Source organism: Haemaphysalis longicornis, unplaced genomic scaffold, assembly GCF_048455015.1.
Source record: "Haemaphysalis longicornis isolate Haplotype H1 unplaced genomic scaffold, Haemaphysalis longicornis Haplotype H1 scaffold_1, whole genome shotgun sequence".
In the NCBI taxonomy this organism is placed as follows: Eukaryota; Metazoa; Arthropoda; class Arachnida; order Ixodida; family Ixodidae; genus Haemaphysalis; species Haemaphysalis longicornis.
This window is the reverse complement of record NW_027526203.1, coordinates 477128075-477152869: the sequence shown is the minus strand read 5'-3', so window position 1 is coordinate 477152869 and position 24795 is coordinate 477128075. Positions and strand designations below refer to the sequence as shown.

Sequence of the window (24795 nt, the reverse complement as noted above, 5' to 3'; positions counted from 1 at the left end):
TTGACGTTGCTTATTGAGCCTGTGCAGAACCCATAGGTTTTCATATGCTGGAGGGCATGTAGGTGTATTAGACATGATGGCCGGCCAAGCGTACACCGTTCCTATTGCCGTCTCTACAGCCTCTTCTCTGACCCTATCGTCTGGGTGTGTGTCCTGAATTAACTTCCTTTGCATGAGGGACTCAGTCAAGTCTGGCCAACATAGCGTACACCACGGTACAGTGAGACGTGAAAGTTATACCAGTGCAGTGGCTATGAGATGAAGCGTCTAGCTAGTCTACCTTTTGAAGGTCGCAGGTCCTAAACTGTTGTAGAATCATGTATCCTACTACGAAATATTTGGTTTCTACTAGGAAATCTTTTTAAGCGCTGAATATCACGCAATTATGATCCTTGTGGCGCATGCTCACAAGACTTTTCTGCTCATAAAACGTATCGTGGGTGTAAAACAAATTTTAAGCTACAATTTCGCCCACTAGAAAATAAGAACTTCCCGATTTTCGAGTTTTCCTTGCTAATATTTCAGAAGAGGAGATCTACTGTAGTGGTACGTACGTGGTACATGTGTGGGGACACCAAAGATTACCTTTCCTATTCTCGGCGCAATTGTCTGTAATTGTAATGCGCACATGTGCCTAGTAAAAAACGGTTGCCGCCACTACCCTTCGTCCTCGGCACTGTACATTCTGATTATCTTTTGGCGCTGCTAAGTTGTCTTCATTTCGAGAACACACACCGCGATTTCAGGTCGCCTATTTAAGCATTCTGGACTTGCCGTGGTGCAAACTGTTGATAGCAGATGCCGCCGCGCCGACATGCGTCGGAAGGTTCACAGAATTACGCTCGGACGGTGTCTTTTCTTGTGTGGAACGTAGCTTGTTCGAACGAGGCCAGTCGGCTGTGCGATGTCGTCTCACGTACGCTGAAACTGTACGCAGGTACCATCGGCGTACACCAAGCAGAACCAAGCGGTCACAGGTCAACATTACTCGAGAGCGGCTATTTTGCTGCGGTCTGGAAAGGCTGGCTGGGTCCCCACGCAATACATAATCACAAGCAACTTTCTCACGTTTTCAGATAGTGCTTCTAACAATATGAACTCCGGTTTATCTACGTTGTCGGCCCGAGAAAATCTGAGCTTCGTCACGCTTTCGGATACGCGACTCCATGTGCGCGATACGGCAGCTGGCAGCAGCAGCAGCATCGCCGGCTGCTCCCGCAAGAACAAAAATTGTTTGTTTAGAAAAGTTTTAGCAGTTCAGTGGTGCGTTATTTTGTACTGCAAATAAAAAAAATGTGTATTTCGGTCTACACTACACAAAATAATGACAATTATTAATGTTATGACGTCATTATGACGTCACGCGTGGCAGCAGCCGTTGCCAGGGGGGCGTAGCTGCTGCCACGCGCGTGGCAGGAGACGCTGCCTTTTTTTTTTCCTCCCTCACTGCAGCAGTCGCCGTGATCATAGCCGTGTCCAGTGTCAGGCAGTGGGGGGGACCGTGCGATGGGTGGTTGCGGGGCCTGCCTTGGTGGAGTCTCGTCAGCGCCCGTCAGTTTCTGCCACATGTGATGAATAATCGAAGTAGCTAAACCCAGGAGGCATGACGTGGGTCTTTGTGCTAGGATAAATCAACGTTTGCCTCCTGGTCCGGTAGCCGTGGTCCCCCCTGTCACCATGGAAATTCTGATGACACCCGAGCATTACGTGATCGTCGATGGTGAAGAAACTTTGTGGTGCAGTCGCCTCGACGGGAAGCTGGAGCCCAGAAAGCGTGAGTTTTATTCCGTCATCGGCCCCCGATTGTTTGAGGACTGCTACTAAGTGCAGCGATTTGTTTCGCGTTTCCTAGTGCATACTTCTGCATGGTAGTAAAAATGTGCAATGGTTTTAGCGATGAGCTTTTAACACACCAGTTCTACTACTCGCAGGCGAGTGCATTACATCATGCAGAAATCGAGATCGTCACCGCTGACCCACCCCCATCCGTATGTCTGTATGAGTATCGATCGGCGAGTAAATGTAGCCACCAGAGCATATCGTTTCGCTTTCTGACTGTTGTTATTTATAGTTCTTTCGCGTTGACTGTGCAAAGTTCCGGGTGGCATGTGCTGCGTCTTTTGGGGGAGTTTCGGTCTTGCGGTGCAACTCAATGTAAAAGAGGTTTCAATCAATTGCTCTGAGGATCAGCATTTGTGCGGTACAGCATCCCTGGCCCTTTCACCGAGTTATTACAACACTCGAAGGACACATATCGCCTTTGCCATTTTGTGCAAAATGCTCAGCGTATTTTTCGTGCCCCACGTACATGAAAAATGTACACATACTTTTTTGTGGCGCATGTGCAATCGGTTTCCTGGATATACCTATTCTCTCGTGCAATTTCACTCCAGTCAGTCACATGGCAAATCCGTTACGTGCGTGCTTGCTTTTATTCGGAGTCAAGTTCAGTGGCTAAGGCGTTGTGCTGCTGAGCCCAGGACGTGGGTTCGATTCCCGGCCGCGGCGGCCGCTTTTCTGATGGAGGCGTAAAGCGCAAACGCCCATGTGTTCTAGATTTCAGCGCACGTTAAAGATCTCAAGGAGGTCAAAATCAATCCGGAGATCTCCACTACGACGCGCCTCATAGCCTGTTTAGCGTCGGCCCGTGAAACCGCAGAATCAATCAACCAATCAATCAATCAATCAATTTGGAGTCATAACAAACCAGCTGCACTCTTCCCATTTTAGCAAGTGTCGGGGATAACCTTGCCCTTTGTATCTGTGTCTCCCATTCGTTCTACAGGATCTGAGCTGCATCAGCTGGCAGACGCAGTCTGTTTGGGCACAGTCTATGGAGTCATTGGAAAATTCCAGCCACATCCAGGTTTGTTTTGTTTATTCTAGTGTCGTGCTGCAAGGAGAAACTCTGGGCAGATGCGGGAGATAACTGCAGCTGTGATTACGTTCATAATGGGGACAGCGCAAACAAAACATGGACAAAAAATACCACGGGGCGAAGTGCTTCGTCCCGTGGTCTTTCTTGTCTAAGTTTTCGTTTTGCGCTGCCCCCGTCATGAACGTATACCAACAAGCCCAACTCGCAGTTCTTCTTAGCTGTGGTTAGGTTACATCTATCGGCAGCGGATGGTTAGATGTACATATGGTGGAAACTATCACACAGTGTTTGCAAAAATGTGAAGACAACCTTAGGAAAAATATTGGTTAATAACGTTGTCACACACAGGCAATTTCGACTGCATGGAACCGATCGTCATTCAACTGTTCAGTAGTGAGCAACACTGAAGAATTGTGAGCTGATCTTGACTCACTGGTGTCGAGATGGAGAGCCAGAAAACATATACTTAACCCTTTCAGGGTCAATGGCGTACGTACGTCCCCTGCATACACCTTGCAAATGGTGAATGACGTACATGTATGTCATCGTTTGTATGTTTAAAAAACGCGCCTTTTTCGATTATCTCTTTCTCTTGGCATGTGCTGCCAGACTGCGGAAATGCGTGAAATTTCTTTCGTGCACGGATGGCTCTTCTTTTCTTTCTTTATGCTTTACCACAGCGGTGCCCTGGCTATCGCTTGCGCATCCGGTCAGTTTTGGTTTGGCCCTCCGGCCGCTTGAGCCTCGGAAACCTTTTTTAAAATTTTCTTTGTGTTGCTCATGAATAAAGCAGGTGTATGTAACAACACAAATGATTTTTTGTCACTTTATGGTGACCTTAAAAAAATGCGACATTTTTTTTCTCTAAAAAAATTCGAATGAAGAATTTAAATCAGCAATAAAAGAAATTGACCCGGGGGGGGTCGCATTTGGCAAAAAAATGTTGCCCGCTGGGGGCCTATGCGACAGGATATTCGAAACACTTGGTGCTGAATTCTGTTGCCGGTCGTTGTGTCAAGAAGAGATCTGGACAAGGAAGATTGAACCATTAACAGTATCTCAAAGAGGGAAACTTGAATCGGTGTGGATAGGGTACAACTTTCATACCAGCTTCTCAACGTGTCAGCTTTGGTATTGCTAGTCTTTGGCTGTACTTTTGTTGCATGCTCTCGTGTTTTATCGCATGCTGGATAGTCTTCAGCACAGCCCTTAATGTAACATGATGTGTCTGATACTTTTGGCAGCATGCCAGAACACGTTTGTGGGCCTCATATGATGCGCATGGTGCTGTGTTTGGCTCACCAACAACAAGCCAAGAATGTGGACATACCAAATAATTATATGCCTGCCCCGTTTCGCCATCAGAGCTACGGGTGGAACCTCGAGCAGCAATGTGGAGTAACCTAGATTTGGTACCAGGGGTGGCATTCTGAAATTGTCAGTTTTAAAGTGTCCACTTCAATTGAGCCCTGATTGGCTGAAAGTAAACACGGATGTGATGCAAGACAAGCTAGGTGGGGCGGCGTTGGTTTCTGTGCATGTCAAAAGACCCTGCTACCAGAACGATATCACGACATAAAATGGACATAAAACGGACGTTTTTAAGACGGACACAACTGAGAATTCTGCCCTAGAAAAAAAGTGATCTCATAGCAGCTCTCTCTACATTTAACATGAAAAAAAAAAAAAGGATGCACGTTTGGTTCATTTGAAAGACTGCTACAGCAGAACAATAGCAATTCAAATTTTAACATAAACCTCTGATATTTGATCTGGGCTGAAAGAGTGTGGGCATCCCTGCTATGGCGTGAAGCACTAGTTTGTAGTATTGGAGGCTGCTGGTTCCGTCTGATCAAGGCACTTGAAGGGGCCATGACGACAAAATACCAGTGTGTTTTTTCGAAAGATTTGGTGTTTTGTAGTGCCCGCAGCGCTTTTGCGGCACCAAGTGGTGCTTTATTCACTGAGAAATTAAACAATTTAAGCCAAAATTTCAATTCTCTCACTACATCATGTGTTTCGAGGTGTGGACAATGACGTATCCACTGTAGAGACCAGAATGTATATTTAGTATGTTGACTGAAGCTGCTGCCAATGGGCAAAACATATAATGGTTATCATCATCCTTCATATATGGCGTAACAATACTCATCAAGGACCACTGTTTTTCCGTGTTTTTTTTTTTTTTTTTTCTGACCGGACTTGATCCTGGCTTATTGTTACGGTTGAGAGTAATCGTGTCGTGAGTACAGGGAAATGTTTCAACAGGAAGGGTCACGTAAGTGGCAGTGTTGCTTATGCCAGTTAGCCAGTGTCATATCGGCCGAGCCTAATGCGCCTGATGGCTGTGCAGCGTTGGCTAGCGTAGCGCGCCGTATGCACTAGTGCTTCTTTGTTTACGTGTTCTTTTGTAAATTGCATTGTTTAACCGACCATTCTTATTGCTATAAATAGAATGTGCAATAAATTTAAGCGCAAATAGCTCTTTCTGCAAACTTATAATCCCTGTTGGATTATGTCGGCCTCAGCCAGTTTGCAACAAGCTGCCCGTAATACGTCATCAGTGCAGAAAAGTAGCTTGGGTGTCACATGTCTATTCTCTGTTTTCCTCATTATATAGCTTATTTTAGGGAATTTTTTTTTTAAATTGGTGGCAGTGTTTTTCTAATGAGGCAGTTTTTCAAATGAATCAAACTTGCATTTTGTTTTCATGGCTCCTTTAAATGCTAGCATGAAGTTACATGCCAGTTACCTGGTTTATGCTTTTCCCCAATGTCATCGCTGCTGATATTGTGTCGCGGGAAATTTGAAAGTTTGTCAATATTGGGGATGTTTTCTTGATGAAGCAGTACTCGGGGCCTGGATGGGGTTGGTTGTGCTATCACAAGCTAGTTCTCTGTAGCCCAGCTGTGGGCAAAGCAGCTGGTGATGCTGCCTTTGGGTAGGCTGTCTTTTGGGGAAGATTGCATCACAGCCCTTGTTCTGGTGGAACAAAAGGGAATGCTGAGTGGGGAACATGAGTGTCTGCTTGGCAACCAGGGTTGCTAAACCCTTGCAATTTTTTAACTAGGATAAACCAGGCATGCATACATAAAAGCAAAATTCATGCATGTGGGATGGGGCTGGCGTTGCCTACTTTGATAAGAAGTTGCAAGAGTTTAAATGTCATTTATTTAAAATAAATATTGATCAGTGTTTTCTTTTATTTGCAGTTGTTGATGCTTTGCATGAAATATTTGATTGCTTCATGTGGTACAGTGACAATGCCAAGCCACGAAACTGGTTGTGCTGAAGTATTCTCATTGTACCGCAACAATCCTGGAATTGTGCGTGTAAATTGGAAAAATATGGCCTCATATTAAACTGGTCTGAGTAGAACAGCCTTATTGAGTGCCTTCAGTAGAATAGCATTGCCAAGCCATATAATTTCTCTCCATCCAGCTGGGGATGTGTGTGTCCCAAGAAGACTCAAGATTGGGTGTCTGCATCAAATGGAACAAAGCGTCTAAGTGTCTGCGTCAAAAGTGCAATTGTTATAATATCTTGTACTGTATGTTCCTGGTAGTGCGTCATCTGTACTCTCCATTTGTGTACAAAATGTGCATTATGTTCTTGTTAATTAAGTACTTTCTTTTTTGTTAATTGTACAACAGCAGGCAGCCTTGCACATTACTCCAGCAAAATGGAAGGGTAATGTGGAGTGCTGCCTCTGTAGTTTCATTGGTGTGCGTGCTGTTTGTTCATCTTTGCCTGCGGCCCCGGATGCCCACTGTGTGGCTTCAAGCAGAAGAGTTCAGGGTTCTGTGGCGTGCCGCCGTATCTTGGCTCTCGACTCTTCCGCTGATAGCCCTCAAAAGAATTCCAGGCGGTGCACTAAATTCTCAGAACACAACAACACCTAAAGAATGCTTGCTTCTCTTCTCCATAAAACTGAAAACTGGCACTACCTACATTTTTCCAACTGAAGGGCATGCATTTGTACACCTTTTCTGTGTAGCTTACAACGTAGCTAAGTTCCCAGTTCTGCGTCAGCAGGACAAGTGCCAATCCTTTGAAGCAGAGGCTTGGTGAACTGGCTATGGCTCTGGGAAGGGAATGGTGAATTTTTGGCAGAGTAGCCTTCTCACATGCCTATATTCACTGTAAATTTTAAATTGCTGTGTGTGCAGAACAGCATGCTTATTTGCTATTGGGCAAAGTGGGCTGCATGGCTCTGATAACATGAAAGATTATAAAACACTGCGTTGGTATATGTTGTTTATTGGCAGCACTTGGAAGCCTAAAGAAAATGAACACATCTCAGCATGCATGCAAGCATGGAGGCAAAGCCTCTTGTAATGCCATTCCCGAGTGCTGCCAGCCACTGGGCAATGGTATGCTCTGCAAACCTCGAGGGTGCCACTGTACTACAGCCTCGCTCAAACACTGTGTAGCTGTTCTCTGCACTCAGCCCCTGCTTGCATTTGGCACCAAAACAGGTCAGCTGCCGCTTACAAACTCTCTTGGTAGCAGACTCTGTTTTTTTGGACGTAACTGTGTTGCTGCTAGGCACTGAATTAGTTTTCCCAAAACAAGGCGTATTTTTCTGCTTTGCATTCACTAGAAAAAATAAAACAGCATGAAAACGAAACTCGGTGAAGGGGCACACATAGCACTGACTAAATCTTCATTGCTAAGTGGCAATGCAGAGACATCTAAGCGGGCCCCTTGCTCTGTGCCACTGTTGATTGTTCCCACGAGGTGTGCCAACCAGCCAGCTTCATCACAATTCTCTGAAGCTTCCACTCATTTCCAGGTCGCATGTTTTCTTCAATGGGCAAGCAGCTCTAGCCACAGTGCTGCCGTAAAGGTGGGCTGTGAATGGCACAGTGCAGGGACTGCAGTGTACTTTGCATTTTTTGTTTGGCTGAAAGGAAAGAAAAGCACTCTGTCGAAACATCGTTGCATACAGCCAGTAGTCCTTCAGAGTTCACGGCATGCTAGGCAGCTTGCCTGTAACCAAGATGCACGCAGTCACAGCATGTCCTTGGTTTAGTAAATAAAGCTCTCTACACTACGGCACTGTGCGAGATTTCCGCAAAGAAACAACAGCGAAGCGTGAAAATTTTGTGTGAACGGACATTTGGTCTTAGGACCGCTACTGGGCCTCCAGGAACTCCTCAACACAGTGGGCTAAAATTTGGATGGTGTGAACATGTTCCTGCACTGCGGTAGGTGTGGAGTGGGGCAGAGAAAATAATTTAAGGGGGGACGCGGCTTTCAACTTCGGAAAAATGACCAAAACATCGTTTTTTTGAAACCCACATATTCGGCTTCTATGTTTCCTATTCTGTGCGTCTGCAAAGTTTTTACGCTGAAAAGCGTCGCAAAGTGGCATAAAAAAATACTTTTGTCAGGCGCGGTGACAAATTATCAGCGCAAAAGGGCGAAAAAACGGCAATTTTCGGAGCGCTCTATCTCCGCAACGGTGCCACCGGGCGCGGCCATTTTGATATGGTTAGATCGGCCGAGCGATCGTCTTTCCGGTTCCGCTCGTCTCTTGTATCTTCGTTCATTCACAAACGCACAAACGGCAGAAAAGAAACGACGCACAAACGAAGCTAGAAATTGATGCTGAAGCGCGATTGGTCCGGCGCAGAACGACGACCCTCCTGATTGGATGTCGCGGGCGCAACGCAAGATGGCGGCCGCCTGAGCTGCGTAGCGAGCGGATTGAGTTCATTTTCGCCGCTTCGCTCGGCCGAGTTTCTGTTCAATCTGTGGTATTCAACACGCACGTTATCGCGATGGGAATGCCAGAGATAACGAGCCAAATTACGGGAAGTTGTGTGGCTCGAAAGGCGGAGGTCATCGAACGCTTCGTGGTGCGCGTGACTCTACCGTCGCCAGACCTTGGAGGGTGACGCGGTGTGCGCGCTTGCGATAGCGGTTCGTGAAGTGAACTTTTAGTCGGATTTGCGATGTTTACACGCTTAGTTATTGCTGTGTTTTGACTGTGGGCTCGCTAGCCTTGAGAAAGAAACGGTCGACGCATCAAACGCTGCGGCGCGCACGGCATAGCCGACGCGCACTGGAGCATCACATGACTGGGCAACCCGTTACCATTGAACGCCAGTAGTTGTAATTAATGCCTGCGACGTTAGATTTAATCTTAAAAGCGACCTGACCAGCCATATCAGGTATAATCAAAGTTCGATATGTCGCGGTAAGCGTGCGCTGCGATGCGGGCGAGCCATATCGCCTTTCTTGCGCTACGTTTCCCGTGCACTTGTAATTTTCATGCAAACGGGTTTGAGTTAGTAATATAGGAATAAAAATATGCTCTCTGCGTTAAAAATGTACGTTACTGTGGCAGCATTTAACAGCGATTTTTTAAGGGAAATTATTGATGCCATTGCTTAGGGCATACTGGCTGTGCTGCGAGAAATATTGGATGCCTTGAATGTCAAAAGTAGTAAAAAAAAATATGCTCTTGCATTGAAGTTGTGAGTTATGCAGAATACTCTACCAAGCTTCAAAGTAGCTCATTTTCATCCTTGTGGTATGCAAACTTTTGGCAATGAACACCTGCACGTATGAGTACTAAGTTACTGTGCCAGGCAAGATAAAACATAAAAAAAGCCAAAAATGTTCAAATTTAAGGAAAAAAAATGCTTAACTTGTTGCCATGGTGACAACACTGCAAAAGGAGGTTGTCCAGTGCTATACAGCCAACCAGCTAACCTACTTTGCATTGAAAGCCCATTGAAACCCATCTTCCCCTCCGTTTGGTTTGCAAAGGGGGTATGTACTCTTCACAGAGGAGCTGAAAATGATGTTTTCTGGAAAGAGAAAGGCTGTAAAAGGCACTCCAATTTCAAGGCAAGGCCTTCCAGAAGCCCCATGTTCAAAACGACATGAAAGGCTGCAACTGTGGCGACTTTTGATAAGTGAAACCTATGTTGCAACTTCGGAAGCCGTTTTCTCAAAACAGTTTTTTTTGCCACCTATGTCGCTTGTACCAGGGATTTCTTTGTGACCACTGGGTCTATTTTGATTCCGTTTCTTGCATTACATTCCTTGATGAACAGTTCAGGTCGTGACACTTTTGGTTTTCCAGATTTGTTTTTTGTGACTTTTTTATTGAAATAGTCGTTCACAGTCGACATGCCTGTTGCACATTAACCTCTAAAAAAATGAAAACTAAAAAATATTGTTTTGTAAAAAAAAAAATTCTAAAACTGTCACGACCTCGCCCATTCATTTGGGAAGGCAAAGCACTTCGAACAAGTTTTCTATCGTGTTTTATAAGTCGCTCAAGCTCGGTACAAGCGGAACAGAAAGAAAATTTAATAAATAAAAAAGTTATCAAAATATTATCTTGAAATTTTTATGGTGTTATCACAGAAGCATTTCCAGTTGCTGTGCCAATTTTCATCAAAATCCACTCAGAAATAAAAAAGTTGATTTTGAAAGCCACGTCCCCCCTTAAAGTGACAGTAAAGGCTGAATGAAATGTTTTTTTAACTGTAAGATCATATGTTTCGTAGCACTCTCAGCTTTTGTTCGACGAGCAACTATGCGTTATTTCCTGATAAATCTCCAAAGAAAGCTGGCATTTCTCTCTTTTGCTTCCCTTTTTTGTGACGTAGACATTGTGTCACGAAATAGCAGCGAGTCACCGGTGCGGTCTGGCAACAGTAGCTTTTACATCACGAAGCCATGGCCGACCACCGAGAGCGTTTCTTTGACCGAGGAGGCTAGCTTTCACTTTATTATTTGTCACTGATCGGAGGAAAAATGCTTTTCACCGCTCCAGCGGTCGGTCGTTGTGCCCGCCTACACCGTACACCCAGACTTCACGTCGGCTGCGAACAAATCAGCGACGAGCGCAGTTTCAAATATCGCGCAAGAGTGGCCTCCCGGCTAGGCCTAGGCGTAGCTCAAGCGGCAGCCTTCATCTCAGCTCGTTCGGTGGTCATGTCCATCTCGTATTCTCTTCTCTCACGCGACGCGCCAACCTGGCGTGAAATACACACTCACTTCCCGCAGCTGTCTGGAGCAGTCTTCGTGGCTGAATGGCCAAACTTCGGAGCCCACACATAACAAGGGTAGAGAGAGCTCTGTGCGCACGATGTACGCATTATTTGACATTTCTAGATCCTTCTCCAATGAGCTCTCACCGTGCACAAATATTGCGACGTCACAAACTGTGATGCCCAAAAAGCGTGCGGGGCGTTGGCACCAGTTTTCACGTTTCTGGCATTTGCTGCCTTGGTAAACAACGGTGAATTTGGATTCCCGGCACTTTAACGTATTGATACAGGCCAACTTGTTTCCACCCTTTAGTCGTCCTTTAATGAGGGTCAGCCTGAGGTGAAAGCCCGCAAAGGTTTTTTTGTGGTCTCCGAAAGTGGATAGACTCTAATTTTTGCATTTCAAAGAAATTATACTGCATTTGATTGTCAAGATGGGGCATGAATTTCATTTCATTCGCTACCGCAAATAATTGGCAATTGATGCTGCCACTTACAAAGCCATTTGGCGGCCGTAAGGGTATGGGGAAACGGCTGTTAAATGGGTCCTCATGCAGGTTTTCGAAACACATTACAGTATGGATGCCCACTACGACAAAATGATGACCTCAGTAAGTTTGTCCAGAAGGATGCCAAAAGAAATGTGAAAAACTCACATTTGCGAAGATGGCAGAGCGCTTACTTCCACGTTTCCACACATTAAGGGTGAAGAATATGCAAGTTTTGTTAATCCCTTAATTACTAACGAAGTTCCTATTTTGAAGCAGAAGAAGCACTGACGATTAATATACTCCCTAATGCAAAATTTGTGCGCAGTGTGAACTGCAGTCTCCTCGGTCACGGTGCATAGCTGCTGCGTCTCAGGAAGTGATCGTGTGATCAGTGAACGCCCGGCGGTGCGCGCTACTCTGCCATTATCTTACAGCACGTTGCCACCGTTGAGCGTGCTGTTGCAAATGGTGTTTGAACCTCCCGCACAAATGTCACGGGGTTTGGATAAGGCACGAACAAAGGATGAGTGCCTGGTGAAAGTGTGAGGGGAGGGCAGTGAGAGATGACACCATAGGAGCATGTGCCACCCTACCCCTCACACTTTCCTCCACCGTTTTCTTTCTGTCTTCGCTCAGTTGCTTACAGCGCTGTCGCCAAAGCACGGTAGCGGCTGCCAAAGTGGTGCGCACTGAAATGCGGCCGAAATACCTGGCCCCTTCCCCACCCCCTTGCCCGTCTCCCATTTAAGTCGCGAGAGCAGGGGGGAAGGTGCTGAGCTTGGCAAAGATGGCACGAAACATCCACTGCGTCTGCTGTGCGGCAGAAGGAGCGTGCCATTAGAACGGGTTTCCGAATGGGGAAAGCCGAGCACATTCGCCATTGCAGGTGACTCTCTGAAGGCTTACCTCGCTTAGCAAAAGGTACTTATTGTGCAGCAGCTAGCAAGACCTGGTTGGTTTGGCGGGGGGGAACGCGCAGGTTTGGCAGGCATGCACGGGAAATGCTGGCACAGTGGCTGTGATTGCTCAGCACTGTAGTGCGGGTAGTTTGATCATCAGTTGCACGGTCATTGCACAACTAAGTAACGATAAGCGCGTGGGCCAAGCCAAATGCCCATAAGCCAAGGCGCAAATGTCCCACACTGGCAGGAGCAGCTCCCCCATCACCTGCCCGGTATGCTTTGTCGCAATGGCCGCTGCTGCGCACTGGGTGCACAGAAGTGGCTGACAGCTGGGCTGGGGGACCTGCAGTGCCTGGTGGCATCGCCTGGGCAGGCAGGCTGCTATTCCACAGATGGCGTGTTAATCCGGAGGCTGGGTGGAGAGTAACCATGAGGCTTCATCATGCAGACTCGGACCAGCGGCTGGTTCTGATTCGACAGACAAGTCTCATTGGGTCCTTGCCCGGGAACCACCAGGTGTTCAGAGTCAACAAAGTTGTTCTGCTTCCACTCTCAGTCCATGAATCCCCAGAGATGGAAATGGAGGTAAGGCTTGGTTGTGATTTTGGGAAAGTGAACTGCAGCACACGGCCCCAGGTGTGTGTCGATGCAGCAGGCAGGCTCAGTTTTTAGCCAAGTGGTTCAGGGATGGTTATGCGCAGTTAAGGGCATAAAAGTGCTTTGGAGCAGGACACGGGAGATGGCTTGGTTAACAGAACCTTTTTGCTCCTTTCTATATAGCTTTCAAATGGAAATGCATCAGCAACATGCATTTACTTGAGACAAAAACAATTTTATAAACCTTTTTTTTTCCAGGTTGGACTAAAGTAAGTTGGCATTTAATTAAGAGGTTAATTTATCGATTCGTGAAATGAGTATTTGCATATTAGGGGCTAAAAGAGCCGTGAAGGAACGGCTTTGCTTCAGTTGAAGGGTAGCCATGGCAGAATAACCCATATGCCATGTTTATTGCAAAACGCATTTACTTTACCTAGATAGTTGGAGAAGACAAAAATAGGGTGGCAAGCCCCCTCAAGAATTTTCCGCACTACTGGCTGGTGTTGCAGACCAGCCTGTATGGATTTGCCAATGCTGAATGCAAGCTACCTTGCAGGCATTTAAAAAGAAAACGCGAAAGAGCCTGGCTGCAAGTGCAGCAGTTGACTTTAACTAAGGGGACACTAAAGTGATTTGTAAAGATTGTGAGATTACTACCCGCCGCGGTGGCTCAGTGGCTAAGGTATTGTGCTGCTGAGTACAAGGACGCATGTTCGATTCCTGGCCGCGGTAGCCGCTTTTCTGATGGAGGCGAAAAGCAAAAACGGGCGTGTGTACGAGATTTAGACGCATGTTAAAGGTCCCCAGGTGGTCAAAATTAATCTGGAGCCGTAGTGGGATGGAGCACTGCGTGAGGGGTATGTCCATGTGTGGGTTCGAAGTCAGGGCAGGGTTCTTCTTTTTTTTCTTTCAATTGCCCGCCTGTCGGCCTTGTGCCCACATGTGTTTTACGACCCTGTGGGCACTGCGGAGAGGAGACAGGCGTGCTCCAAAGGTGTGAAAGAAATGCCTCCCAGTAGAGCATCTTTTGTAATGTGCCGAGTGTTCAGCCACTGCGTACACCTCGGCTCATCCTTTGGCTCTGAATGGTCGCCCTGAGCTGTGCTAGAGGGCTTATCCAGCCCATTTCTGCAGCCAAGAACAGGACTTGAGCGAATCGTGGCGATTTCTAAGGTGTCGGCAATTGCCAATCACAGGTGGTGGAGAAAGCCATGGATGTGCTGCTTGGAACCGGAACTGACACTGGTTTGATCAACGCTAAACAAAATAACCACAAGAACTGCATTCCTATACGTATGCTTGTTGCATATAGCACTAAAGTTTTTTCTAAGGAAAAAAATGACTGACACAAACGCAAGTGCGCATGCATGAACATCGTCTAATCTTCAACAACGTCCAATTACATCGCAAAAAAAAAAGTTTGTGTCATTTCGCATCACCGTTGTAGTTGTTACGGCCGCTGCAGATGTCGCATGGTATTTTTTCTTCTTTGAGGCAGTATGAATTAAATACTGCTTTAATGACCAGGTACCAGGTAAAGGATGAAAAATATGGTTAGTTGAGCTTGTTTCTGCAATGCAAACTCACAGAAGTTTTACAAATTCACTTGAGTATTCTTCTGAGGGACACTAGCAAGATTAGATTTGTCAGCGCATGCTGAAAGGTCAAACACTGGGCTGGTTAGACACTGTTGGGAAATTAAACAAAATGCAAAACCTTGTGGTTTTTGTGATCGTGCTTTCAATACTTAAAAGGGCCATGAAGACAAAATGCAAGTTTGGTTTATTCGGTCGGTTTTCTCGTTAGAGTAACACTGGCACCACTTTTAACACAAACTTCACAAGTTGTATGAAGCTGTATAATAAGGAAAATAGAGAATAGGCGTGCAACACGATCACTACTTTTCCACATTGAACTCGCGGCCAGCTCATTGTGATTGGCTGAGGCTGGCAAAATCCAACGCAAATTAAACAAGGAACATAAGCTTGCAGAAGGAGCTGGTTGCACTTAAATTCAGGGCACATCCTTTTTATTGCAGCAAAAATGGTAGGAGCGAACACATAAACATAGAAGCACCAGTGTGTACAGCGTGCACTGTGCCTGCCGAAGCTGCTCAGCCGTTGGGCGTGTTGGGCTAGTCTGGCATGACACTGGCCAAATGGCATAAGCGACATCGCCACTTACGTGACCCTGTTTGTTGAGCACACCCAATTGTTCGCACATGATTACTATCGATGGTAACAGAAGCAAGCCAGGTACAAATCTGCTCAGAAACCAAGCAACCCCGTACGGGGCACCTTGTGTATTCAGGGTAACGGTGATTAGTGACACCGCAGACCCTGAGCTCCCACACTCAAGCTGTATCAAACAGTGGCAGGGAGCTTTAAGGCGAAGCCTTGAACGGTTACCACCGGAGCTGCGGTCAAGCTCCAGCCGATGGGCCCCCTCTATGCCTACTAGGCAGGGTGCTCCGGAACCGCTCTGACCATCAGGGTAAAGTTAGTGAAGAAAGTACCCCAGTTCCCTGCTTTTTTCTATGCTGTATGGTTTTCTAAAAATTTTCTGAATCCAATGATCAGCCCCCTGAAAGGGGCCACACCGAATTGAACTTTTCTCCATTACCTGCCCTATCATTCCAAATACCTGGCAATTTCCCCCGGTCCTTGACCATTGAATCCGACGACAAAACTAGTGACATCCCGTCTTCCTCATAGCTACGTTCATTAAAACTGTTATGGGGAAAAACTACAACACAAAAAAACTGACCTCTAGGGAAATTATTGTAGAAGGAAATAGCCAGGCCTGATCAAAAAAAGCTCTTTGAACAAACACTAATTGGCGACCTGCCAATCAAAGTCACCCCGCACCGAACACTAAATAACTTTATCATCAACAGCAACAACAACAGCCTATTTAGGTCCACTGCAGGACGGAGGCCTCCCCCATTGACCTCCACCCGCTTCTGTCCCACGCTGCCCGTGTCCATTCTTTGCCTCCGAATTTTCTCACTTCGTCTCTCCATCGAGTTAATGGCCCTCCACTTCTTCCAGTCCCGCTTCTCGGTGTCCATTCTGTTGCCCTCGTGGTCTAGCTGCATTTTTTTTCTTCTCTTAATAAATATGTGAAGAGCATGTGGGTCTCCATGCTGGCCACGGGGCACCATCAGGGCTAACTGCCCGGTGCTGTGCGCGTGCTTGTCACCGAGGTGGCATGCGCGAGCGTGCGCGCCTTCGCGCGTGCACAGCGCGCGCTTCCCCATCGGCGAAATCGGCACACGGAGCCAGCCCTCTAGCTGCCGGCTTCCCCGCCGGCACCCTCCTTCCCCTCTGAAGACCCTTGTTTCCAACCAAGCTTGCGTCGAAAGCAGGAGCGCCCTGCTTCGGGCTTTCCCTGCGAGGTCTGGTACCGTGCGGGTCGGTCAAAAGAGCTGGCGCTCCTCGACCCCGAGATGAGAGTCTCCCCTGAGGAGACGAGCAGAGTCGGCGGCCACGGACGGCTTGCCATGCTCGTGGGGCTCCGTCCCCCGCCCAAGCTCAGGACAGCCTGTCCAGTGTGTGTTCCATTTTACGGCCGAGCAATAAAGCGTGGTTTGTCGACATCGCCTGGCTCCGAGCGCATCCTTGGCACCTCCCGGTGAGTCAAACGAAGCCTCCGCGGTGGGGATTGTGGCTTTGGTTCTCGTGTTCTAGCTTAGCTGGGTAATACTGTCCATTTGTAGCCGTGAACTCCCATATGCATGAGAGTAGGTCCTGCGCTTTATGGGGTTCATGTGCAAGAAAATGGTGTCCCTCAGGGTGGAGTTTCGAGCTGTAAATTGTTTATTGTAAAAATCAACTCACTCAGGAAGGCACTCCCACCAACAATCTCTTATTCTATGTATGTGGACAATGTCAGATATCTTTCAAATCCAGAAATCTGTCCATCTGCAAATGTCAAGTCCAGCTTAGAGCTGATAAACTTGCTTGCTGGGCAGATCAAAATGGTTTTAAACGTAATCCTGTAAAAAGTGCCTACGTTGTATCTTCATAGAGGCGTGGGGTCCAGTCGGACCCTGACATTAAGCTTAGTGGAGACTCCATTCTTGTAAAAAAGGAACACAAGATTATAGGTGTAGTGTTTCCTCACATAAAACAACCGTAAATGCCTAGAAGCAATTAACATCCTCTCGCACCAGTCCAATGGTGCAGGCAAACAACTCCTGTTACATATTTTTGCAAGTTTGGTGGGGTCTCGATTGGACTATGGGAGTGTGGTGTTTGGTTGAGTAACAAAAACAGCACTAAAAATGCTGAACCCAGTGCCGCACTTGGGGCTTCGCTTAGTGTTAGGCGCTTTCTACACTAGCCCCGCATAGAGCCTATACGTAGAGTGCAATAAAGGGCCCCTAGATCACCAGCGAACATATATGAACCTTTTTGTACGTGCTTAAAATTTCATCAATGACCCACCATGCTTTTAAATCCGTCATTTGGGCTGTGTACATCCTCGTCCCAGCTTTTCTTTAATCGTCCATATATTGCTGCTCCACTCTCACACAGAGTGAGAGAGAAAGTGTCTTTGTTTGCTGTCTTCCTTTTAGCCACCTGCAAAACATCTTGTGCCAATCTTTTACTACCATGGCAGCTCCACCCTGTGTCGTGCGACGTGTCGTTTATGAAAATTGCGAAAAACCGGGTGCCAAGAAGTGCGCTTCTGTAGCACTTCTTGTTTCTGCAGGAAAAATATCCGTATGCAGAATTTTAGAGCGATGCGTCAAAATCTGCCCCCACTACGTCCTGTGCTGCACATTGACCCAACTTTAATGCACATTCGCAGCGGAGGCATATGGCATTTTTCTTGTTGTACATCACATTGTTGCACATCATATTCCAAAGTCCATCATTTACACAGATTCTCTGGGTGTGATACGTTCATTGTCGTCCGGAAAGTCTTCCAGGAACCAGATTTTCAATCTTGTTTTTAGGAATATTATGTCAGCATATGCCTTAATCTGGAAATAACTCTGCGCTGGGTTCCCGGACATTGGGATCGCTGGTAGTAAGGCCACAGATCAAATGGCTGCTGCTGCTGCACTCACGAACACAGTGGACACAACAACAGAGCGCTGCACCGACCTCAAGCCACACATCAGAAAACAGCTTTCTAAAACATGGCCAGCAGACTGGGGTCAACACACAGACAACAAATTACATGGAATAAAACCACACTTGGGACGATACGCGACTGACTCACACTGATGTGGCCTTGGCTAGGTACGGGTAGGCCACACACGTAACACCTGCTCACTGAATCTTCAAGATCCCTATATAGCAAGTGGGCAGAGGGCCTTTCCGTAATGCACATCAACGCAAAGCACTCAATGCAAACACTTCCCATAACTATACAGACAACACATTCCACTACACCCATCACATTTCCTAGGTGACGACCCCATGATTTCCCACAAGGGCACTTTTCAGTTTTTTACTGACGCCAAATTTTTACACCTCATTTCTTGCCGTGCATATTGACAATATGGCCCTTTACACCAGTCATCTTTATTGCCTTTTGTTTCATTTCACTTTTGTTATATCTGGTAATATAGATTTGCACCACTGTCATTCAATAACTTTTTTGGCACTCTTTGCCCAAGTTAGCCTCGCGCTATTAAACACCAACCACCATCAATCAGAAACAGAGCAAGTGTGGACAGCGCTCTTGGAGCGGTATCGTCGCGCCATCTATGGAGGCAGACAGTAAACAAGCCAACAATTTAGATGTTTTGCCGTTCACACCAGCCTTAGTCAACATACTGACGTTCATTTTAATCATATTTTCTGAATACGTCACCGCTGACACCATGAAACACAACGATTTAGCAAGAGAAATAAAATTTTGGCTTAAAATGTTTGATTTCTCAGTGAATAAAGCGTCATTTGCTGCTGGGCAATTGTTGGGGGCACTATAAAACACCAAATATGTCTAATAAAACAACGTTGTATTTTGTATTCATGTCCTCTTTAAATGAAGGTGCAGGCTCAGACATTTTTTATTGTTTTTACATTCAGAGTGGCTAATTTGATTGTTGTACTCTCCTTTTAGGCTGACTCCTTATTTATATAGCAGAGCTTTCATCAAGCAAACTTTGGAGCGGTCAAAGAAAATGTTTGTTCAAGTGAAACTTTGCTTTTATTGTTAGGCACGGGCACTTCAGCAGGAGATTTCAGAAAAGTTACTTCAGTTTAACCCCTGAATAAAAGAGACGTACCGGGGAACAGTTTCTGTCTCTTATGTGAGAAGTCTCTTATAATCAGAGTTTTCACTTGCTGATCATCCCGCAGTTCCAATGCAGGTGCCCTAAGACTAAGATAGGCACAAGAATTGCTGCAGTATGTCGAAAAAGGTTATGTCATTTACGTTTGGCCCCAGAATTTTGTAAAATAGGTGCGACTCTTTGTTTGCTTCATGGCTGTATTTACACTGCTTTTACAGCAGCTTTTTCAGGCTTCCTCTTGTTACACTGTCTGCAGAAGAAGCATCGTAGATGTTGAATCTGCAAGCCTGATGAATAGGCAGAGCGCACCGCCTCTTCCGATGTGTGCTCTGGCTATTCATCATGCTTGCAGGACTCAACACGTACAATGTTTCTTGCTTGGGAGCTACGCGATTGGGAGAGCCCACCGCGTGCTCCAGGTATTCTTGGCTCGTGCAGAACCCCGCACGTGCGGTCGCGATTGTACACTTGGTGGTAGGCTTTAACCACTTCTGTGCATTGCATTTCTATTGCCGGGGCTTCTCATCGTCACTCTGCATTTGCTAAAGTTATAATGAATAGCGACTGCCTGCGTCTGTCGTCCTCCTTTATTTCCACAATGGACGCAACTGCAGTTAGTGATTGGTGGCACCGCATCTGGAGTTCTGTTGCAAATGAGATTGTTTATCAAATTTCAAGGATAACTTGTCGTTTATAACCAACTATCTTCTATGTCCGATATCTGTTATAAAAGAGGTCAAAGTAATGGGAAAGACAGGGCAGCCAACCATGTGGGTGAATAGTGTCTCTTATAACGAGGTTCAACTGTAATTAGTAATCTTTCTAACTTGTTTCGAAAGTATCTCTGTTCAGGTTTTTGTGTCATTTTTTAATTTTGGGGTGGTTTGTTTCTTCCTGTGAACTGCATTAGAGGTGCAGAGCAGGAACGTTGTTGTTGACTCATTTTCAGCTTTCCTGTGCATTGCTCTGGAAATGCAGTGAACTGCGCCAGTGCGTTTTGTTTAATGAAAAAGTGCCCCTTTGTGCTTGAGACAAGCCAGTGGATGATGTGTGTGGATTGGGGCTGGCATCACCTCGGCAGCCTTGCACCAAGCACCCCTCCAGCTGGAGAAGGCCCGAGCGGAGCCCTGCCTCAGAGCTGCAACAGCGAGCACTGCAAAAGACCTGGCAGACCATCAAAACTGCCACAGCGCAAGTGAAGCCTCGCAAGGTACAGTGTGTGTTTGGGAGGTGGGAGGGGGAGAGGAGGGGAGGGGAGGGGAGGGGGAGAGACGGGCGAGGGATGCGTCTCCTTATTGGCAGCATTGGGGAAGCACTGCGGAGGAATTCTCTGGCATACGTAATGATGGTCGATGCACTGCTCTGGCCAACTCTGAATGTGGTTGGGGGAGGGAGAGATCGCTCGGAGGGTTTTTTCGTCCAGGGGACTCCAGAAAGCATCAGCGGCTCACTGGGGCATTGTCCCTTGTATACACCAACAGCCATGTGATCAGAAGCCACAGAGAGAGAAAAAAAAAATGAAAGAAACACAATCCTCGTGTAACTGCTGTTCAAAGAAGACTGTGTCACGCTTAAAGGAGTACCGACACCAATTTTCGGCTGTAATATTATTGCACAGTTCGCTTCCTTTGCTCAACAGAATATCCTGGCTGAAATATGAGCTTCCTGCGATGCGAAGAACATACTTTAATTGGATCTCATTTATTGCGCCGACGGAACAGCACGCAGAGCGGCACTCAGCAAATGCACATCAGCGTGACATCATCCCGTGGTAGCCAAAAGAAATGACGCGAACACCGCTCGTCGAAAACTCGTGACGTCACTTCACACGCATGGCACCGCAAGCGGCGACTGGGCGCTGGCGCATTCACAAACGGGTGCACGTAGCCAGAGCTACAGGCATAACCGCTGCCCAGAAAGGCACTGTTGGCAAAAATAAAGTTCCACACAATGGAAAGGAAGCGATAATATAGCCCGGAATCGCAACAGAAGTCGCCATCAGGACTTTTATTGAAAGCGGTCATCGAATTTCCACCGTAATGGTACGCCTAGCATCTTCAGGCAGCTCAGCCGTCCAGCTCCGGTGGCGGCGCGATCGAAACAACGCCCCCACTGGCCTCCGCAGTGTTTTGACGTCCGCACAAAGCGGTGAGGTCATGCCGGGATTCTGTCACATGCGCCTTTCGGGCTGAAAGCGCAAAAAATTGAAACAAACTATTTTCAGGCCGTTCAATGTAATTAATTATCACGTGCTGAAGTATTCAAAGTACTGTGTCGGGTTTGCCAGACCATCAGGCATCGATAAAAGCAATAAAAATGGATCATAAAATTTTTGTGTCAGGGTCGAATTTTTTTGAAAAAAACTTTCCCTGGTGGTCAAATTAGTTTATTGCGGATTTGGAATGTACAAAATGTCTGAAGTCAGGATTAAATGGTAAAAAATTATCAGGAACAGTATTTTGGGGTCAGCATCACTTAGAACTGAAAAATGTTCAATAGTATTTCAGAGTGTGGTACGGTATTCCTTGAAACACGGGTCTACGCGCAGTGCCTTATCACAGTCTGCACGCATAAAGCGCATCTCCAAAAATGAGCTGTTTTCTTCCAAAGAAAGACTGTCTTCCGATTCAGACTCGGTGAAAGGAGCAAACTCAGAGTCAGAAGAGTCATCGCGGTCGGTGTCATCAGAGTGGGCAGTTCGTTGGGCCATATCGCCGCTTTGCCGTGCATCTGAAGAACTCGAAGGCAACCCAGTAAACAAGGAGAGTGAGAATAACTCGTGCGCGTCGGTGATAAACAAGCTAATAGCAGCGCCAATATAGATAGAAATCAACTTCCGCCGCCCCCGCAACGGAGTCTCCGATTAGGTTACTTCAGTTCCAAGCAAGGAGGACAAGAATACCTAGTGAGCGTGGGTAATAAACAAGATAAGAGCAGCGCCAATATAGATCGAAATCAACTTCCGCCGCCCCTGATGGCGAGCGCCGATCAAGTTTCGCGCGCCTCCGATGCGATCACGTGGCGAAACTGAAACCACGAAACGCGTTGACACGTACAGACGCCGTAATGCGCCGAAGCCAGAGAGTTCTGTTTTTCACCGCTAGAAGGTAGCACAATCAAATTTCAAACACTTCTTGTAAGTCCCAGGAGGTGGCAGCACCTCCCAGGGAGCATGCATCATTAATATGGCGCGAAATTTCAAACGGATGCTCGAAATTGTACCTGTACGGCAAAGACCTTGCGGGACGGAAAACCGCCGCAGTACACGTACGGCAAAAACCCTCAAAGGGTTAATGACTAGACCAAGCTGATTTTGATACGGGGGGGATGTCACTGAAAATCAAAATTCTGATTTCACCATTCACAAAATTTTGGCTTGTACTTTTGAATGTAACAAATTTATTCGAATCAGTTCAGTAACTGCTGAGGGCTTTGCAGTGGCTGAGTTCACCTAGTAAAATGAATGGGGGCAGTGCATACCCTGCTAATCGCTAAAATAATTCAGAGCCCTCCACTTGGGCACTGGCTTGTGGTACGACTGATGTGGAAGGGAGGAATGTGTGACGCTTTTTTCTCCCTTTGTACCTAGACTGTGCAGAGTCGAGAAAGGGACAAGTACGAGCGGCGACTGCTGGACGTAAGTTTGCGGCCGCCATTTCTTCCGTTCTGCTGGTGCTCACGCTGTGGGCGTTGCACTGGGGTTGCATACTGTTCCGTGCACCTCGCAGGAGCTGCTGAAGATGTTCAATGACACGGACTCATTTTACTTCTCTCCGACGGGCGACCTTACCAACACGCTGCAGCGACAAGTGGAACGGCCCCCACCGCCAACAGGGTCACCCAGTTGGGAGCGACTGGATGAACGGTTCTTTTGGAACCGGGAAATGCTGCGGGAGCTGACCGAAATGGAAGTAAGTTGCCGCACTTCTGTTCAGCTTTGTTGCTCTGCTGTTAGACCAGTTGCTGCAGCATCTCTTGGAAAGGCACACCTAGGATAAACGACCTTCAAGCAGCCATTCAGTGATTCCAGGGGCCTAGTAGGAGTGAAAAAATTCTATAGGCAGACTCGGTCTCTCGCCAAATCGCAGAACCCAAAGGGGCAGTACAGTTGGCGCATCTGTTGCAGCCGAAAGGCTTTGGCTCTTTGGTTGCCCTAGGCGAAAGGTGTCTGGACTGCTTAGCAGCTGCTAGTTAAAGAACACACTTCTCGCCTTGTTTCGAGATGTTTCTAATGATGCAAGCAGTCCAAAGTAAGGCGACCAGTGCTGTATTATAGTTTCAGAAAAATGACCACCAGCCATGTCAGTATTTGGAGTTTTATTGGTTTGGTTGAATTGGTCATGCCATTTCAGTGCCATGTGTCTCACTGTTCTGGACGGCAAAGCAAATGCTTTTGCCATGCCAGGTCTGATGTCTTGCCGAAGCAGAGAATGCACAAGCGGTGCCCTGTTGGAAGGTTTGCGGCTGCGCCGAAGCCGGGCACCGAATCGCCTTCGCAGCTGGTGCGAGCCGACTGCAGCCCACAGGGGCATGCAGAACAGTGAGGGCTTTGCTCGCACACCGTGGGCGGGTTTGCAGCATCGCTCGTTGCGTGCGTGCGGCACCTGCAGGCACAGTGGGCACGCATGAAGTGTGGAAGTGAGGCTTCTGAATGAGCCAAGCCAGCATTTCACGCAGCTGTTGTCCAGTCGGGACCAGTTCCCTGCACGGTTGTGTGCGATGTGTTGGCACCCTGCGTGGGGCACCTCGAACAACCTTAGTGGCGGTGAATGCTGACGCCGTGGTACATGAACCCTCCGTAGATGGTTCCCTGGCCCAGCATTGGTCCAGCGGGCAGGAAGCTGCGTGCAGAAGCAGCCCTTCCTGCACAGAGCATCAAATGGACCCACTGCCAAGCGCAATCTGAAAAATGTTGGGCCGCTGTTATTTTCAGGAAAATGGGCTATTGCTTTAGAACATTTTTACACAAAGGTTTCCTAACTGTCACAATCCCCTTGCTCGCTCGCGCAAACAAGAAGGTGCGACAATTCGCTTTTTCCAGCGATGCTGGTGACGCCACGCAGAATTTGCCCGAAGCCGGGAGACGGTGATCGGCGGCCGGATCGTTCCGGCGGAGGCGGCTGGCGGCATCCGTGCGGACTCGCAGAAACGAAAGGAAAATAGTAATCGCAAGTATAGAAATCAAAAATGCCGCATAAATATTCGGAAAATAACAAGCATTCGTATTCTACCAACTTTCTTGAAACTGTAAAAGCTGCGGGTAAATGAAGTTTTGAGCCTCATTGGTGTCTGCTGCGGGGGAAAAAAAAACGCGTCTTTTGGGCTGCCGCAATTAATAGTGCTTTGCTGGACGCCGCTCTTGTAGGCTCTTAGTATAACCGTGTGATCGCCTTTTCCGGTACTATTTACGTTCATTTACGTTCATTGCCGCTTAATATGTCAACCGACCCTAGCTTATGTGAAATGTTAAATTGGCTCAATTCCACTGCTTTCAAACATATAAGCAGCAGAGGCTGTCCAATCCGTTTGGTTTTATTTTAGTAAAGAAACAAATGAAAACATTTTTCCCTTGAAGGCAAGAAGCAAATGTGGCGATGCGCTTATTAACTAATGACTGGATAGTATAAATAAGTTGAAGCAAGTTGTTGTAGCAATAAAA

At 47.0% G+C, this 24795-nt stretch overlaps 1 protein-coding gene across 3 annotated transcripts in view; it reads left to right on the top strand.

The window, feature by feature from the left end:
* The first annotated feature begins 1440 nt into the window (after positions 1 to 1440).
* Sp3 (phosphatidylinositide phosphatase spermathreecae) overlaps positions 1441 to 24795 on the top strand; it is a 91368-nt gene continuing 68013 nt past the window's right edge. The window contains exons 1-6 of one of the 3 annotated variants that reach the window (XM_077688246.1): positions 1441 to 1774; positions 2786 to 2866; positions 12735 to 12871; positions 20218 to 20346; positions 22726 to 22773; positions 22865 to 23047. In XM_077688246.1, coding sequence (XP_077544372.1) covers positions 1678 to 1774; positions 2786 to 2866; positions 12735 to 12871; positions 20218 to 20346; positions 22726 to 22773; positions 22865 to 23047 — 675 coding nt within the window. In that variant the 5' untranslated portion in view covers positions 1441 to 1677. Of the gene's footprint in view, positions 1775 to 2785; positions 2867 to 8531; positions 8807 to 12734; positions 12872 to 20217; positions 20347 to 22725; positions 22774 to 22864; positions 23048 to 24795 lie in introns of those variants that run through there. The other 2 variants (XM_077688245.1, XM_077688247.1) reach the window with 2 other exon arrangements.